Raw genomic sequence first — 18,045 nt, forward strand, 5'->3', positions numbered from 1 at the left:
GCGCCGCCGTTTCACGCAGCCAAGCGGGGGAGACAAGAAACAACGCGCTGCGCCATCGTTGACCGAAGAGCGCTCCGCGCCAGGCGCCGCGCGAATGATCTGTGGTCGCTTTGCCTCCGTCGTTCGCACAGCTTCTTTGAAAGGAGATATACAGGTAGTCTTCACGTGATATAGACACAAATAGATTGCCACGATCTGCGATCATCGGCATTTTTCCCAGTTCCCTATCTGAGCCTCGAGCACGTGTGTCTCGCTGCGCCCGAATGACCCAGTCAGTGTGGGACGCTAGCGAGGGCAATTTATGAATTTTCATCTCTCAAAACACTCAGGTTGAGTGCCTTTGGTCACCCTTTCCATTTAGGGCGATCGCTGCTTGACTTTGTTCCGTGTCCATTGCTTCCTCGCCTCGACGCCGACGTGTCGGCTCCGCCGGCCGTCACCTAGTCCACTCCGGTGTGTCATTTTTTCTCAATTTCGGGGGGAGGACGCCCTTCATTCTTCTTCACTGCCTCGCTGCTATGTCTTCGCTCTTTCCATCATCTTCCTTCTCATTCTGTTGCTCCGTTTCGGTACTTTGGTTGCGGGTGCGGCCTCCTGCCTCCTCCGATTCTTCTAGGACGGTCGCGTCGCGGACTGCACGGCGAGGCTGCGGCGCGTGTCTACGCGAGCGGCGAGTTTTTCGTCGCGCTGCGGGGCTCTTGTTCATTTACTCGGTTTTCCTCTTTTGAGGCGGAACGCGACTTCCTCCAAGGGCCCTGCTTTCTCGCCGCTCGCCCACTGAAGACAAACTGCAGCAGCCGCGGTGGCGTGTGCCGCAGCGCCCCCGGCCCCAGATCCTCTTAGCCAGGCACGAGGGCTGTCGCGAGGGCGGAATCCTGAACTGCTTCGACGAGATAGCAGCTGCACTTTGCGTCGCAGCCTTAGTCGGAGCGTTTGAGGCGCTGCGCGTCGAGAAGGGAGTTCCGACCTCTGGCGATTTCGGCGCCCTCGAAGCAGCCTGTCTGAAGGCGAGTTCGCCTTTTCCTGCCTCGTTAGCCGCGCACTCTGTAGAGTAGTTTCGTTGAGGACGCGTTGCACGCGTGCCGCTGGCAGATCCTGTGTCCCGCGCTTTCTCGCTGCTGCCTCGCGTCGTCTCTCAAGATGCCGGCGAAGCGGCACGGGCGCGAGATGGAGGAACGTAGAAACGAAGTGAAGCAGAGGCGAGAGGAGGAAGACGGCGTGGAGGACGCCCGCGAACCCGCGCTGCTGTCTCTGTCGTCGTCGCCCTCGCTCCCGCTATGCTCGCCCTCGCTCATGCTGACAGACTGGTACCAGCTGTCGATGCTTTTCGCCAACTGGCGACTCGGCAAACACAATCAGCATGCAGTCTTTGAGACCTTCTTCCGCAAGGCGCCTTTCCAGGGAGAGTTCGCAGTCATGGCTGGAGTCAAGCAGCTCGTCGACTTCATTTCCCGCATGCGCTTCACCGACGAGCACGTCAACTTCTTCAGGTCAGCGACACTCAGTCGCCCACACGTGTCCGAAGACAGAAATCATACGTCTGCATCGCTGTCTCTATCAGTCTATATGCAGGTACACGTAGGTAGGTATGCGTGTACGTATGTGTTGCATCTCATGCGTGTGCAAGCTGCTGCGGGGAGGAGGCCAGCGCAGAAGGCCGCGGGAAGATACCCCAGCAGAGGGAGTAGTATGGGAGTAAAAACGCGCCTGCTTTCGCATCATGAGTTGTACACCTTGTTCGCTCGGCTCTCTTTGTCGTTTTTGTCTCCAGAACGCAGTTCCCTCACGCGCCTGAAGAGTTCTTCGACTACCTCCGCTCGGTGGACTGCTCAGACCTCAGCGTGCACGGTGAGGTCTCTTTTGGCTGGCGGAATGAGTTGACAGTTTTGAAGCAGCCTCGCGCCTCCGCATTTTGCCTGCGGCGCCTGCTCGGTGCATCAATTCGTCGCTCCCCTCAGAAGACGAAGTGGCAGACGTTGTTTTTTTTCAGCGATCCCTGAGGGCACGATCGTCTTCCCGAAGGTGCCTCTCGTGCGCATCGAGGGTCCGCTCTCCATCTGCCAGTTGATTGAGACCCCGGTGCTCAACATCCTCAATTTTGCCTGCTTGGTCGCCACCAACGCCGCGCGGTACGCTGCTCGTGCATTACATTTTTACAAAGACTCCGCGGACATCGCCCTGGAGATCTTGTCCATTGGCGCACGCTGGCGCCTTCAGGAGGCCGCTGCGACTGTTGGCGTACGCAGACTCACTGCGAGCCGGAAAATCAGCGTTCGACATATATAACCGATAATCGCAACTTAGATGCACAGAAGGGAAGCGCCCAGTTATTCGTGGTGTTCCCAATCCGCGTGGCGACTCTGCGGCTGGTAGAGCTCGGGCTTTGGCTACGGGCCGCGCCTGGCATTCGAAGGGCGTCGCGTCTCTTGCGCGATTTTTGCAACTCGCCGAGGCTTTCTCGCGATTCCCGCGTGCTGCGTGCTACATGAGCTAAACACCGCGCGTGGGACGGAGGTGTTTAGCTCATGCAGCTTCAAGGCAGTCGTTTGTTGTGACTGGGGCTGCTGCCTGCAGGTATCGGCTGGCTGCGGGTTGGGAGAAGCAGCTGCTCGAGTTCGGAGCTCGCCGAGCGCAGGGTGAGCGACTCTGGAGTAGGGAGGCGGAGAAAGCAGACACAACATGCATGCGAATGATGCTTTCCAAGCAGCGCACTGGGCGCTGGAGGCTGTGTGGGCCCCGCTTCACCGTCGTGCATTCTGGTTGACGGGGGCGTGGCTGCGGCGTCTGCGGAAGGCGATAAGTGTCCTCCTCATGGCTGCTGTGTCTTTTTTTCTTCTCCGCGCTTCAGGCCCTGACGGCGCCCTGAGCGCAAGCCGCTATTCGTACCTCGGAGGCTTCGACGGCAGCAGTAACACTCAAGTGAGAAAACTGGAAAGAAGTTCAAATGAGAAAGCACTCAGGCGCGGACAGGGGCGGAGACTGCGAAGAGGGTGAAAGGGCGACTCAACAGAGTTGAACCTGGGGCATGCCGTCGAAAAAGCTCCTGCCGAGTCGTGACAAATCGGGAAGAAAGGGTGAGAAACTGGGGAAAAGAGAGGCTCTCTGCATCAGAGGCGCTGAATCGTAATAACGGTCACGGCTTCGTGAAGCTCATGCGTCTTGCACACCGCCGGTTGGGTTTTGGAGGCGCACACGCTTTCTCGCTCGTGTAGCGTAGGCCCATGCGTACCAGGGCAACCAGACGGGTTCTCTCAGGGCTTCAAAGTCGAAATCTTGTATCGGTTGAATTCAGAGGAGACACGCACGTGTGATCCTGTGCGCCGTGGATAGCGTTTTTCCTTCGCGAAGAAAAAAAATCTTTCCCTGCGCGGAAGGCGCCCTAAATCGGGTCTCGTTCCTCAGGGCTTTTCGTTCTGGGTGACTCTGACCTGCGCGTCGTTGTCGCTGTAGGGGCGCAGCGCGAGGCGCGTTTGATCTGTCGGTCTTTGTGGTGCTCAGGCCGCGTATTTGTTTGGCATGCCGTTGCGAGGGACGATGGCGCACTCGTTCATCACTTCTTTCTCCTCGATGAAGCAGCTCAAGCGCCACCTGCCAGTCCCCTCGCCGGCGAGCGGCTCTGCCCAGCCCGACGGGGGACAGCACGATGCGGTGGCGGCCATTCCCTGTCGCACTGGCGGCGACCTCATCGAGCAGGTAAGGAGTCAAAGAGACACGCGCCTGCATGGGGAGAACTCGTCGAAGTCAGTCTATCGCACAGAATGAAAAAGGCAGTGTATGTGGACCTAGGAATCCCATTTGGGTAGGTATAGCGTGCAGCCTAGCTTCACTTGGTGTGTGACGCTGCGCATGCCTCTACGGCCCCGTTGCGCTCGCTCGCGAACCTCGAGGCTTTTCGCGTGGAGCCCACGAGTATGCGGCGAGCTGGACTCCTGTTGAGATGTTGAATGGCTTTAGTTACGCCAGCCGAAAGTTCTTTTGTGCTTCCGATGACATCTATGGACAGCGCACTGATCATCGCGACGGCGTCCAGCGTAGGTTTGCCTCTCTCTGGAAAGGCCTTCAGGCGAAGTGATTCGCGAGGAACGCCTCCAGTGGACGTTGCTCGGGTGCGTCGTGCTCGCAGGTGGTGATGCGCACGCGGACGGGTGCCTGTGTGTGTGTTTGCAGGTCGCCAAGTACCACCAGAAAGTCGTCGAGCTGTGGTCGGCGAGGAGCCTCGACTCAATGATGCATGAGGGCGAGCTCGCTGCCTTCACCGCCTTCGCGCAGGTACGTCCTTAACGTCCTTAGTTCAGAGCAACGACTTGCAGACAGAGCGGCAAAGCCTCACAAGGCCCCAAAGGCGAGCGCCTGGAGGAAATTCGGTGTCTGAAGTTTTCTCTGACGCGCCGATTCAGGAACTTCGAGCCGTGCTGAGTGGGCTGGCGTGCGTTCGCCTCGTCCCAGGCGCTCTGCGTTTCACCTGGATTGCTTTCGCATCTGCTTCGTGCTCCCCCGCAGACCTTCCCGAACGCGTTCCTCGCGCTTGTGGATACCTACGACACTCTGTACTCAGGTGAGAAGACGCAGCGATGCCACTGTTGCCACTCGGCTCGCCGAGGGTCCTACCCGTCATGCTCAGTTTTGCTTTGTCTCCCGTAGTCTGAATTTCTGCGTGAACGCTTGGTTTTTGGGTGCGCTTCACCTGCACGCGGGATACTGCTCACGCAGCGATCGCGCCTGCCTAGAGCGTCGTCGCTGCGCGTGTGCCGCCGTTTCGCTTCTGGACCGGAGTTCCGCGTGAATCTTCAGCTGCCAGAGCTGCGAGATGTCGCGGTCTTTTTTGCAGGGGTGCCTAATGCGCTCGCCGTCAGCGCGGCGCTCGTCGCGTGCGGCTACGAGCCCAAAGGCATTCGCCTGGACTCGGGAGACCTGGCGTACCTTTCCAAGTGAGTGCACTCGCACTGCGGTCGCGTGTGCGCGTCCTCGCGTAGAGTCCGGCTTCCGAGTCTGAGTCTTCTACGGCGGAAAATGGGCTGTCTGGAAGGATATGTCCTTTTACCGTGGCGGTTGCCGCCTCTGCTCGCTTTTCCGCGGCGCTCCCGCGCTCGCGTTCCACACTCGGAGTTGCGGCATCCAAGTCCCTCATTCGTAAGCCGTCTTTCGAAGAGGCTGGCGTCGAGGTCAGAAGTCGCCCACACATCGAGTCTCCCCGCCTTGCTGTTGATGCGTTGGCGCGTGCTGTCTTCAGGGAGGTTCGCCGAATGTTCAGAGAGGCTGCCGAAGCGTTTGGGATGCCCTCGCTCGCGCATATGGCGATTGCAGCGTCGAACGACTTGAATGAGGTCATCATCTCAGCCCTGCGAGACCAGGTAAGTGGTAAAGGGGAAGCGTTGGGGCGGGCGGCGTACTCGCGAAAAGCCATTACGCGCGTCATAAGCAGAGAGTGCTGCTCGCGGCTGAACGCGCTCACTCACTCGGGGTGTACGCACTCGTATATGTATATGACTGCGTGGATGAGTGCGCGGGCATATTGCAAAAGCCCTCAATTCAACTGCCGCATCATGTGCGGTGTGCGACGCTACAGCCGCGTCAGGATAACTGTGAAACCTAAACCTTCGCGAAAAGGTCGCTCGCGTATGTGAGTGAATCTCAGGTGCTGTGAGCGTGTTTTGAGTCTTTTTCCCGCATAGAAACCCAACCCTTGCCGCAGAGTGTGTGCGCGGGCTTTGGAAATGTGAGTCGCGAGCGTTTTTGCGTTTTTGTGCACCAGGGCCACGAGATCGACACGTTCGCGGTGGGAACGAACCTCGTGACGTGCCAAGCGCAGCCTGCTCTCGGCATGGTAAGAAATCACACAATCCAGAAACATGGAACTTGACAAGCAGCAATAGATTTATATAACGACAAGGACGCGAGTCTGCGGTGCACGTTCACAGCGAGGCCCGGCGCGTGCGGTTGCAAACGCCTCTTCGTAGGCGCGCGCGCTCGCGCCTCCGCGTTCCACTCGGCTCGACGGAGCAAGAGCTCGCTGGAGACCAGCCAGCATGCGCCAAGGCATCGGCGCTGAATTCGTGCGCCCTCGCAGTGACGGCTTACGCACATACGGGCCCCTCTCTATACATATACATATATATACATTTATATGTACATATATACGCATGTGTATGTGTTTAGGTGTATAAGCTGGTCGAGCTCGAAGGCGAGCCGGTGATGAAGGTGTCGCAGGTCTTCGAGAAGGCGTCGCTGCCGAGCAAGAAGGAAGTGTACCGGCTCTTCACCAAGGACGGCTCTCCGGCTGTGGATCTTATGCAGGTGAGAAAAAACGTGAACTGCCTCTGCACATTCGTGCGCCTCTGTATGTGTATGTATATGCATTTGCATAGACTCCGGCATTTCCTACAGATGCGCCGAGGCTCGCACGGTGAGACTGACATGCAGTCGTGGTGTGCGGGTGACGTGTCGTTCGCACAGGAGGCGAAGGACGCGGCGCCCGCAGCGGGACAGCGCATCTTCTGTCGGCATCTCTACGATGACCGGAAGCGCTGCTTCCTCGTTCCGACCAAAGTGCAGAGACTGCTTCAACAGTACATCTCCAAAGGCGAACAAGTCTCTGAGCCGCTCACGCTAGAGGTGCGGAAACCCTTTTCACCTTGTCACTCGCGCGCGCAACTCTCAGCGTGGACTTCCCCCCTCCTGTCGCTGCCGCGCAGGCCCGTATATTTGCAAGTGTATACTCATGTGTACACAGCTTTGATCCAGAGGTGCGCTTTCACGTAGATAGTGATTGTCGTTGTATACAGTCCCGTAGTTCCAATATATACAGTTGTATATATTTATTGTAATATACGATATATCTAGATTGCGATTTGCCCGAGGCAAGTCGAAGTTTGACTGGATCAATACTGTGTTCTGCACACAGGAGGCGCGTCAGCATTGTATGAGCGGGCTGCGGTCGCTGCGGAAGGATCTGACTCGCTTGGTGAATCCCACACCCTACAAGGTAAACGCGCTACCGCTGGCTGAGCTGCATATCGGATTTTTTTCCTTTGTCTGTGGGTCATATGTGGGGGAGAAACTCGGGAGGAAGTGCTTATTCTCGTGGAAGCCAGTGGGCGCGTGTGCGACAGCCGCGCGCGGTTCTCACGTGTTTGCTGGGTCCGCAATTGCTCGTACTAGGTGTTGCACCTTACAGGTTCAGAAATATATACCCGTTTGTAGTATACACGGAGTAAAACGGTAGCTTCCATTGGATATAAATGGAAATCTGTAGGACATAGATGCAGCCAAATAAAGCTCAGTATAGAGGGCGTGAGGGTGGGCTTTCGGCCAAGCTGATAGGCTGCGAGTCGCGTTTTAGTTTGCCGCGACCGTGTTCTGTGGATTGCTGCTTGTCAGGTTTCCGCCAGCGAAGAGTATTTCACGTGTTTCCACCGCATGTGGCAAGACACTGCGCCAGTCCGCACCTACGAGTGACCGCGAGAGCCAGTCAGGTCCTCTGTGGGGGAATCGGCGACAGGCGCGAAGCAGAGCGTCGAGGCAGATGCGTCCTGCCTGCGCGCACGGCTGTCAATCTCTTGGAAGTCTGCGGATCCTAACAGGTTGCTGCACAGCTGCACGTCGCTTTCGTTGGCGATTGCGGGTGCTGCGCCGTGGCGTGCCGAAAGTCTCGAGTGGATCCTTGCGGGAGGCCGGTGCGGTCACCCGACATGAGCGATCGGCGGCATGGGTTCTGAAATGTAAATATTTTCTAAGAAACTATCGGTCTCCGAGGAGCGAAGCACCCGAAAAGGGGCTGATTCACCTCACGTCTCGCCCGGGGCTATTCGACTGTTGAGCTACAAAGAAGATTCAAAATTACTAGCAGAAATTTGCCAAAAATTGACGGGGCGTCATGGGTGATTGTATAGTGGCAGGTGAGCTGTCCTTCGTTCCTGGCAGGTGGAACAACGGAGGAGACGCCGACGGCGTCGTGTCGCCACTTGTCTGTGAAGCGTGCGGCGAAGGGATCGATTTCTCTTTTGAAAAAACCCGGCTGCGGCTGATTCGCACCCGGTCAAAGCGCGGCTACAGCACGCGCACGGGGCGGGCGTTGCACCTGGGCAGACACTGAAAAGCAGGGACGTGGCGACCTAGTAAAAATCCTGAATTCATGACGATCCGAGATGAAGAGCACGAACGTAGTTTCGCAGTCAGCAGCGTTCCACCGGCACGGCTAAATAAGCGAGGGGAGCAGAAGAAACTCCGCACACGCCTTAGTAGCCGTTGACGAATCGTTTTCGAAACTTTAGAAAGCGGATCGAGCCCCTGGGGACGAAGGCCAGATGTGCAACCCCGCTTCGACCAACACGCAAAAGACTAGTCAGTCTGAACCGGTAGAGAGACGAACGCGAATGAAACAGGAGAACTCGGCGTCGGGTGAAATACAGAATGGCGTCTGCTGCGTAGCCTGAATCTCAGGACTTTTGCGTTTCTGAGTAACCTCTCGTTGGCAGCTCTATGCCGTCTCTCTACGGCGTGTGGTGGCGAGTGCCTCATCGCGCCACACAACCAGAGCAGAAGGTTTTCGAGCTGGAGTGCTGCTAACGCCGCATCTCCAGTTCGGTCGACGTGTTTTGGGGTTTCAGAGTCGGCGTCAGCTTTGGGGTCTCGTGCACGGCGAGTCGTGAGTCGTTTAGAAGAAGAGTCACTGCCGTATTGCTCGCCTATTTCTCGTAGTCTCTATGCCACGGATAGACAAGGACATTCCGACGGTGATACTGATGAGAGAGGTCAGCACGGGACCTCTACAGATGAGATGGACGAGGACACCGAAGACCTACAGGGTTAGGACGAGGGGCCTGCCGGCAGACGCCATGAGAATTGCTCCATCCTTTGAGACATTCAAGGAGAGAAGTGCTGCCTGAGCGACCCGACAACTCGCGTTTCAGCATGCGGAGACAAAGGGACCGGTGGAGGGTGTCTCGTGCTTTTATCGCGCGTAACTCAGGACACAAGCAGACTCGCCGAAGGCACAGGGCAAGTTGCATCAGGGTGGACTTCTCTGCTGCGTTGCTGTTCCTATCATTCCAGAGGAGCAGGAATCTCGATTTTATCGGAGCCCCTCCCGGCTCTCACTGGTTTTTCTCTCGCAGGATTTGCCTCTCCGGCGCTCGATTCATCTGTGTGAGGTATCTGTGTGAAGTTTTTACCTCGTCGTGGAAGGAACTCAGCACAGCCAACTCGCACAGCAGAAGTATCCAGTATCCCCTCTCAAAGCCTCGTTTTCTCATCATCATAACCTCGCCGTCGACATCGTGAAGCGAGTCTGCGGCGGCGAGAGGCGATCCAAACGTTCAGTCATAGATTTCTGAGGAACGCACCACAGGAGAAAACACGACGATATCTCCGGCCCCTCGCGCGAAACCGTTCGTTCTGTTGTGCACCCTCGATCCCCCCGGCTGTTTTCTCTCATCGCGGACGCGCTTGCGGCTCCTTGCGAGAGGAAGATCTTTCACCTGGTGACGACAACAAGCAGAAGGTACCAAGCTGCTCAGGTCAACCCTCCCGGGCGGTTGGAGAAAGCCGATATTCCCGATAACTGCTTTTTCTCCTTTTACTGTAGCCCCGTTGCCGACTCGCAGTCCTCGAGCCCCGCACTGCTTGAACCGAGGAAGGAGGCGCCCGGCAAGGAACGCGATGCAACTCTCCGTTGTGGAAAAAAGAAACATACGTGTCCCGAAGGACTCGCGAGTGCTTTGGGAGGTTGGCCTCTGGAGATGCAATCCACTTGCGGGAACAAGAATTCGCGAAGACGCAGCAGTCCCATTCCACTCTGTGCATGTTGCATGCATGTAACCCAGCGCGGAACGCTGGCAGCGGAAGGCAAAGGCGAAACGGGCGCCATTATTTGATTCTTCTTTCCAGGGAAGAAAAAGGGGAACCATGCGGCACGTCTCTCGCGGAGAGGCTCCTTCGTCTCCCTTTTTTCGCTCTTCTCGTCTCTCTCTGCGCTGCGTGTCTGTCGCGTCCACTGCGCGTTGGCGCGCCCGCAAACGGGCGGCAAGTCTCGTCGCCCCTTCCGCCGTGTGTGCTTCGCGGTTTGCTTCCTCCAGCCCCCGAGCCTGTCCAGGCTTTCGCGTCTTCTATGTCTCCCTTCTTTCGCTGCTTGTCTCAGGCGTCCCCATCCTCGACTCACCCCCGTGCTGGGTGAGCAGCTGCCCGCGTGAGCGACTACTCGGTTGAGGGGCCTTCGAGTCGACGAGCGTGCGCGGCTCGTTTGAGGGCTGTGTGTCTCCTCTCGCCCTCCCTGCTTTCGCCCCTCGCCAGCTTCTCAGCCCTCTCGTCTTCTCCCTCCGTCCCTCTATCCTATGGGGCTGTCCTGTTCTCTTTCTTCTCGTCAAAGGTCCGCCTTCGTTACGTGTTCCCTGCCTGTTTCTTGCCTTCGAGCCCGAGGGCAAGCCGCCGCGGTACGGGTTGTCTCTCCTGGAGGAATTCCCGCGCCTTTTGGGTCGCCTCCGTCTCTTTTGTACGTCTTTTTAGCGCAAGATGGCGTCTTCTTCGGGGAAGAAGAAGAGCAAGAAGGGCTCGGCGTTTGAGGCGCTCGGGCTGTCTTCCTCGACGTCTCTCGCGGCGATCAAGAACCTCGGGTTTTCGCAGCCGACGCCGATTCAGCGGCGCGCGATTCCGCTTCTGCTGCGGCAGCGCGACTGCATTCTGATGTCGCGCACGGGGTCGGGGAAGACTGCGTGTTTTCTGCTCCCTCTGCTCGACTTGCTCGGCGAACACAGCTCAGTCGTCGGGATCCGCGCGGTCTTGGTCGCGCCGACGCGTGAGCTCGTCGCGCAAATACACCGCGTGAGTCACAAGCTCCTCCGCAACAGTTCGTTGCGGCTGTGCTGCCTGCTTGGCGGCGAGAACTACGCGAAGCAGTTTCTGGCGCTCTCGAAGAACCCCGACATCCTCCTGACGACCGTCGGTCGCGGGACCCAGCTGATTCAGGACAAGATTCTGAACCTCTGCACGGCGTCCTACCTCGTGCTCGATGAAGCCGATCAGATCTTCGAGCTGGGCTGGCGCGACCAGCTCACACTCCTCTTCTCTGCGCTGCCAGCCAACAAGCAGGTTGTGCTAGTCTCCGCGACGCTCCCCGCTGCTCTGATTGACTTCGCGAAACTCGGCCTGCGAGACCCCGAGTTCGTGCGACTCGACAAAGAATGTACTCTCAGCGACGACCTTCGCATGGACTTCCTCTTTGTCCGCGCCGCCCAGAAAATCCCCACTCTACTCTTCCTCCTCAAACGCACCATTCAGGTACTCGACAGCAGACCCTCCGGCTCTTGACCTGCGACCCACCTGCGCCGCCCAACCCCTATTTACATATATATACATATACTCATATATATCTTCTTGTTCAGTTGGATATTCCTTTCAGGTCGACCAGGTGTGTTGGGAGCGCATCCATCTGCATATTTATATACATTTTTATCTAATTTACGTCTATTTTTGTAGAATATATATGAATCTTGATGCAGAAACGCGTCCACTCGCTGGGGCGGGGGGGGGGGGGGGGGGGGGCGGGGGGGCTGCTGTGTCGCTGGGCTGCGCCTATTGGTGCAGAACGCAAGAGACGGTTTTTGCCTCGAGCGGGCATAGCAGAAGAAAATCCGTATGTAGCGTTTTCTTATGCTTGCTTGTGTGCATGCGTATATATTTAGATTTTTTTGCATATATCCGTTGAGTCTGCGGACGCCGTTGACAATCTATCCGGGAGCATGTGCCCGCCTCGTGTTTTCTGCAGCGAAGGGAACAAGTTATGGTTTTCGCGTCAACTCGCCACCAGGCGACGTTTCTGCAATGCTTCTGCGAGCGTCTCGGATTTCCCTCGGCGGTTATCTACGGGGCTATGGATCAGGCCGAGAGAGTTCAGACTCTCGGCGCATTCAAAAAAGGTACGCGGAGCTCGCAGCGGCACAACATCTCCTGTTTTGCTCGCACGCTGTCCAGGCGGGCGTATCCACATCCATCTGCATACATATACACATACATATATATGTACATCTGCGTACATATATATATATGTATATTCACGTATGTGGATGTGGATGTCAACTCTGTCCGGCAGCAGCGGCATATATATGTATATACTTATATGTATATATGCATTCATATATATATAGATATATGCAGTTGGTTGCCTCAGTCTCGTCCAAGCGCGGTTTTGATGCATGTGTTATTTTCCAGGCAAGATCTCGATTCTGCTCGTCACGGATGTGGCCGCGAGAGGCCTTGATATCCCTTTTTTACCGTCTGTGATTAACTTCGACTTTCCGTCCTCTGCGAAACTCTTCGTTCATCGTGTAGGGCGCACAGCCCGCGCTGGCAGGTGAGAACTTGAGGGCTAAGCTCTGTGCCGGAAACTTGCTCAGCTCGGCGAAAGCGTTGCCGTCCTCTTTGGAGAAGCGATATTTGCGCCCAAGTCTGCGGAAAACGCGGCCGCTCGTTCAATGCCTGCTTACTGTACGCATGGCGATATGCATGTATATGTATATATATACATATATGTAGGATGTCATCGGCGTGCTGCCGTACAGCTTGGTATAGAGAAGCGCGGGCCTGGCGGCTACGGGGCTTACTGCTGTTCCGCAAGGCGCTGTATTGCTTAACAGATCTGCGTATAGAGGTGGAAGGTAGATGGCGTCGCACATGCATGTATGCACCTGCATATGCATCTCAGCATCCGTGGAGTAAACGGTGGGTCACTCGGTGCGTCTTTTTGCGTCTCTTTTTCTCAGGTCAGGGACGGCGGTGTCTCTCGTTACGGCCGAGGATCTCCCCTACGCAGTCGAGCTGATGAGCTTCCTCGGCGGGCGTCTGGTGCCTCCGTGCGCGACGGCGGAAGCGAAGAGCTCGGATAGTGACGCGGATGCAAGCGATGAACGCGCGTCGCTCAAGCGCGAAGAATGCGCCTCCACTGGTTCCTCCCCCTCGTCTCTCTCCCCCGGCACGGCATCTTCATCCGCGGCAGCGTCTCCGTCTGGTTCTGCGTCTGCGGCAGCCTCGCCTTCGGCAGCTGCGTCTGCGGGCGGCGCCTACGTGTTGGCAGGGCCGCCGGCGCTGGTGGATCCCTTTGTGGAGTTTTGCGAGAACCTGCTGCACTCAGATGAGGACGTCGCGCTCGCGGGGAAGACCGCGGCTTCGGCGAACGTCATGTACTACAAGACGCGACCCTCCGCGTCGCGTCAAAGCGTCGAGCGAGCCAAGCATCTCCTGGCGCAGTGCGGTGGCGCCATGCTCCTCTCCTCATTTGCGCATCCTGCGTACGCCTCACCGTTCGGCACCGCGGCGGAGGCTGCCGGCGGAGGCGAGCGGGCGCTGCCCCAGGACGCGGGCGCGGCCGCCGCGCTGGCGAGTGCCACGAAGCTGCAAGGGGAGGTGCTGCTGAGTCTGCAGCGGTACCGACCCAAGGTCGGCGAACGCGGCAGCGTCCTCTCGGCGAACGTCATGAAGGGCATGCACAATAAGAAGACGGAAATGCTTCGATACCGCTCGCTGCTCAGTGAACTGCGCCGCTCGGCGGGCGAGGAGGCGGAGGAGGCGCCGGAGAGCGACTCGGATCTCCCGGAAGACGAGACCGGAGAGGACGAGGAGGAGGGAGGGAGCTCGGCTGCAGCCAGCGGCTACGAAGCGGACGAGAGCGACCGCGGCGGCGAGGAAGGCCGACGTGGGCGCCGCGTCCGGGTGCGAGGCCGCGACGCAGGAGCGGCTGGATCTGACCAGGAGGACTTCGACGAAAACGAGATGGACGCGAGAGGCGGAAAGACAGTGCCGAAAAAAGGCGGCGGCGGCGAGCTGAGTGCGAGCGCCGCGTCGCCGCTGAGGCGGAAGCCTGCGGCGTCGAGCTCCACGGCGATCGACTCGCTGCTCGAGGCCCGCTCGGCCGGCATCCCGCGGATGTCGAAGGCACGCGTGAGCAAGCGCCGACTGCGCAGAGCCGCCAAAGAGATGGGCGTCTCCTGCGCGTCGGCTGAGGCGAAGGCCCTTTCGCTGGCGCAGCTCCACGCGCGCGAGACCGCAGACGGCGGGGCGGACGGCGACGACGAGGAGGCGGAGAAAATCAAGAAAAAGGGTGGATTCTACCTCGACCTCAAGAAAGGCGAATGCAAAGAGAAAATCCAGGAAACCATGCTCAAACTCGACGAAGCAGCCATGGACCTCGTTGCCGACGAAAACGACGACATGAAACGGCAACGATCAACTGAAAAGCAACGGTACGCAAGGACACGCCTGCACAAGTACATATATATATATATATATATCTGTTTGGATAACTACTGGTAGAAATATCTACATATATGTATACATATACATATTTATAGATAGATGTGTGTGATGAACCGGGCCACTTAGAGGTCTGTTTCAGCCACCTCCGCGTGACTCTATTCCATGCTGGGCTCTCCACCAAAGAAGGGACGCATGCGTAGAGCTCTGCAACTATGTATACACAGATAGAGAGAGATATAGATATAGATAGATATAGGTAGATAGATCAGCTAGATATTTGGTATCCGAGTCACCAGCGCAGCGCACGTCCTCGCGTTTCGCTCGCCTCTGTATATGTATGTATGCGCGCCTATGCATTCGCATCTGCATTTTCGCCTGGAGAATCGCTCGCCTGGCGTCGCGGGCGAAGGGCGGCGGGTGAGCATACAGTTGGTTGTTTTCGACTCGCGTCTGCGTGCGGCAGATGGGATCCGAAGAAGAGGAAGTACATCATGATGAAGATTGACAGCACGACGGGTCGCGCTGTCAAGCGCAAGCGCGGCACGGAGAAGCAAGAGGAGAAGACGTAAGCCCAGGAAATGCAAGAAAAAGAGCTTTCTGCTCGAGGGGCAGGTGCCTTCACCCCCGAAGATGCGCACCGAGCTCGACGGCCACTTTGCAGCTGCCGCGCACCCTGTATCGACACCGTCGCGCGGGCTAGACACGCAGAACGCAAGTCTCTTCAGCTTATTGACTTATTTTATGTATAGATATAGGTATACAGTTACGTTGATGGAGATGGATAGGTATAACTAGTTAGGTACAACTACATATAGATAGATCGACAGACGATTATGCGCTCAATTGGCACGCTTTGTTTGGGTCCAGCGTCGGTTGTCTCGCGCGCGGACCGCTCACGTGCAAATGCGTCTCTGCTCAAGGTGCGGCGATGTGCGACGCTGCATGTCTCTGCTTTCTTTAGAAGCAGCGCCCACCGATACGCACAGTGGTGTCGCGAGACGAAGCGCCGCATCCAACGCGTGGGCGAAGAAGAAGACCCCAGCCTGACGTCTGCCAATGGGCCCCGAAGAGTTGGCGCGGCTGCACTGCGAGACGACTCTTCCGGTGAGTCGACGGCCTATCTTGCCTCCTTGGGTGTGCGGCGACAAGTCGCTCTTTGGCGCGGGGGTCTTCGGCGCGGAGTTTTCTGCTTCCTCTTGCCTCGGCGTCTACTGGGCTCTGTCCGGGTTTCGCGGCGGACGTGCTGCGCGCGTCTTCTGCAGCGCATGCGTACTGAACGCCGAGGCGTGGAGACAGCCTAGTTGGCTTTCTTTCCGGTGGCAACATGCCGGTGGCGGGGGAGTGTTTCGGGTCGACTGCACTTGTTGGTCTGCGGCCTGATCTTCTGCTGAGCTGCATGCAGACACCCGCTTTTCTTTCTCTGTCGCGCGTCTGCTTCTTTAGAAGTCTGTGGCTTTCTGTCCTTCGCCCCTGCGCCTTCGCGCCTCGGCTCTGTTTTCAGTGTCAGCCTATGCGTACGGGGCATCCGCATATTCGTATCGACGCATTGTATGCATTCTACGAATCTCAGCGCCTTCCTGCGTGCACATGCAAATATGGTTTTTCTCTCAGACTCCGATACGGAGGGCGGCTCGTCCCGCGGAGGGGCGGCCTCGGCGTCTGCGCGCCTGTTGGCATTCACGGATAAACATAAAGGTAAGCTAACGCGACGACTTCGCGAGGTGTCTCTCTGCTTATCTTTTTCTCCGTGGGCTGCCTTCTTTTTTTGACCTGCGTCTCTGAGGGAGCTGTCTCTGTGGAGCGTCTCTGTGCTGCTGGCAGTGGCCATGGGCGATTTCGGTTCTCGCAAATTTTTGTTATCGTTAGACGTGCTCGGTGGCATCTGCAGCACTTGGGACCGTCTGCGTGTGCGGCAGGTGTGTTGGGTCGCACGTATTCCCGCTCAAGTCTTCTCGCGGCTTTCGCGTCTTTGCATCAGCTCTTTCGCGTCTGTATGTTTGCGAATTGCGCGCTCAGGCATTCAAGAAGCACTGCAGAAGGGCGTGAAGCTGACGCATAAGCAGCAGCGTATCGTCAAGAAACTCCAAGCCGGCGTTGTGACCTCCTCGTCGCACGACGGCAAGGCCGGCGCAGCAGGATCGGTTCTGCCGACGGTTGAGCAGGTAACCCGCAGAATTCCTCTTCTTTCCGCACCTCTGCATCGCTGCTGCATGTGGCTCTCGCTCTCTCACCTTGTGGAGTAGGTACTTCGTTTTTCGTCAGCGCATTTATATGGAGATCGGTGAACGGGCGGTTCCCATCTCGAGTGCTTCGCCAGAAGGGCGGTCCAAGCCAGTGCCTCTGCGGAGTGCGAATCTCTCGCGCGTTTTCGCGGGAGCGTTATGCTCGAATTATGAACAGCAGTGCGCGCGGTACTCTCGATCCCTAAACCCTAAAGGCATTGGCGATGTCGCGCATGCATTCCGTTCTCGCCCTTCACTTCGATCTGTAAAATGGATTTCTGCCTCGTGAAGCCGCGTAGATGCGCGCATGTGTCTCCAGCACCTGTTCGATCGCGGGCGCAGCGTGTTTCTTAGTAAAAAGAAATTTATAAAATTTTCTTGATGAATTTAATTGTTTTAGAGATTCCAATTTTTTACTGATAAAATTTGAATGTCTCAGATTCTCTGAGTGTTTAGTTATATGATTACATAATATAATAAAAATTTTATTTGCGCTTGGGCCGCTTGATCCTTCTTCTTCTGCACGCGTCTGTCTGGAGAGGGATCCACGCGGGCGGCGATTCGCAGCTTGTGTCATGAGATCGGTGTGCTCTGACTTCTGCGTGTGCCGCTCAGATTGCGAAGAAGCGCCGACGCGACCAGCAACTTCGTCTGCGCCACGACAAGAAGAAGGCGATGGAGGAGGCGCGGAAGGGCAAAGAAAAATGGATGAAGAAACAGAAAACCAAGGCCGCGAACAAAGGCGCGCGAAATCGGTCAATCATGATTGTGAAAAAGGGAAACAAAGGCAAACGCAGCCGCCCGGGACGACGATAAACGGACGCGAGTCTAGCGGACCAGGCCCGCGCTGAGGCGTGGAATCCTGTGCATACATATGACGCATGCATATATATGTATAAATATATATATATATATATATATATATATATATATATATATATATATATATATATATATATATACAGACTCACGAGTGTATGCATCCCGTGAGCGAGTGAACGAAGTGCGTCAGGCGAGGATGCTCAGCATTAAGTACAGATTTCCTGCAGCGTCTTTCTGCGAACCGATGCGATGGCGTCGATAGGCGCGTTCCTCTCGCTGCATATATATGTATATATGTATGTGTATATATGTGTATGGCAGAGCACCTATACACGCACCCCTCTGGGTGCATGCATGCGCGTTAGGCCGGACGACTTGACCCGCTTGCCTTTTCTCCGAGCGTCTCGCACTGCTGAGGCAACGCGTGTTAGCGCTCGCCAGTGAGCAGTCGATTTTATGTCGAATTCTCGAACCTGAACCAGCTGCACCGTGCCGTCGTAGAGTCGTTGCACCGACAGTCGCGCAGGGACCTAGCCCGCCGCTTGAGTTTCGCGAAACTGGCGCACCCGCGGCGGGGCTTTATCGTAGACTGTTTGCCTCCGCCAGGGATGCGTCAGACCGTGCAAAGTGCTGCACACGCGTATATCCCTATGTGTGTTTCTTTCTGCGCGGAGAACTCTGAGTCCGCGAAGTCAGAAATATCTGGTTAAGCAGATAACGCCACATGTGCATGGATGCGTCTGTTGCGCGGAGACGGCGC

General features: G+C 56.8%; 2 protein-coding genes across 2 annotated transcripts; both read left to right on the top strand.

Annotated features, from left to right (window-relative positions):
- Positions 1-1,140: 1,140 nt before the first annotated feature.
- Positions 1,141-7,455, top strand: BESB_022950 (nicotinate phosphoribosyltransferase; the record flags this gene model as incomplete). Its single annotated transcript, XM_029360997.1, has 15 exons — positions 1,141-1,490; positions 1,772-1,848; positions 1,991-2,129; positions 2,575-2,636; positions 2,849-2,919; positions 3,499-3,693; positions 4,168-4,269; positions 4,501-4,555; positions 4,829-4,928; positions 5,231-5,351; positions 5,753-5,824; positions 6,157-6,294; positions 6,454-6,612; positions 6,902-6,982; positions 7,378-7,455. 15 exons carry the CDS (start codon positions 1,141-1,143, stop codon positions 7,453-7,455), a joined length of 1,800 nt encoding a protein of 599 aa, XP_029215812.1.
- Positions 7,456-10,506: 3,051 nt separating this feature from the next.
- BESB_022960 (DEAD/DEAH box helicase domain-containing protein) lies at positions 10,507-17,279 on the top strand (the record flags this gene model as incomplete). Its single annotated transcript, XM_029360998.1, has 9 exons — positions 10,507-11,271; positions 11,759-11,909; positions 12,202-12,343; positions 12,753-14,228; positions 14,705-14,806; positions 15,203-15,345; positions 15,853-15,936; positions 16,258-16,403; positions 17,079-17,279. The coding sequence occupies 9 exons, from the start codon at positions 10,507-10,509 to the stop codon at positions 17,277-17,279; spliced, it is 3,210 nt and encodes a 1,069-aa protein (XP_029215813.1).
- Positions 17,280-18,045: the final 766 nt, after the last annotated feature.

Source organism: Besnoitia besnoiti, chromosome XII (genome assembly GCF_002563875.1).
Source record: "Besnoitia besnoiti strain Bb-Ger1 chromosome XII, whole genome shotgun sequence".
Lineage (NCBI taxonomy): Eukaryota > Apicomplexa > Conoidasida > Eucoccidiorida > Sarcocystidae > Besnoitia > Besnoitia besnoiti.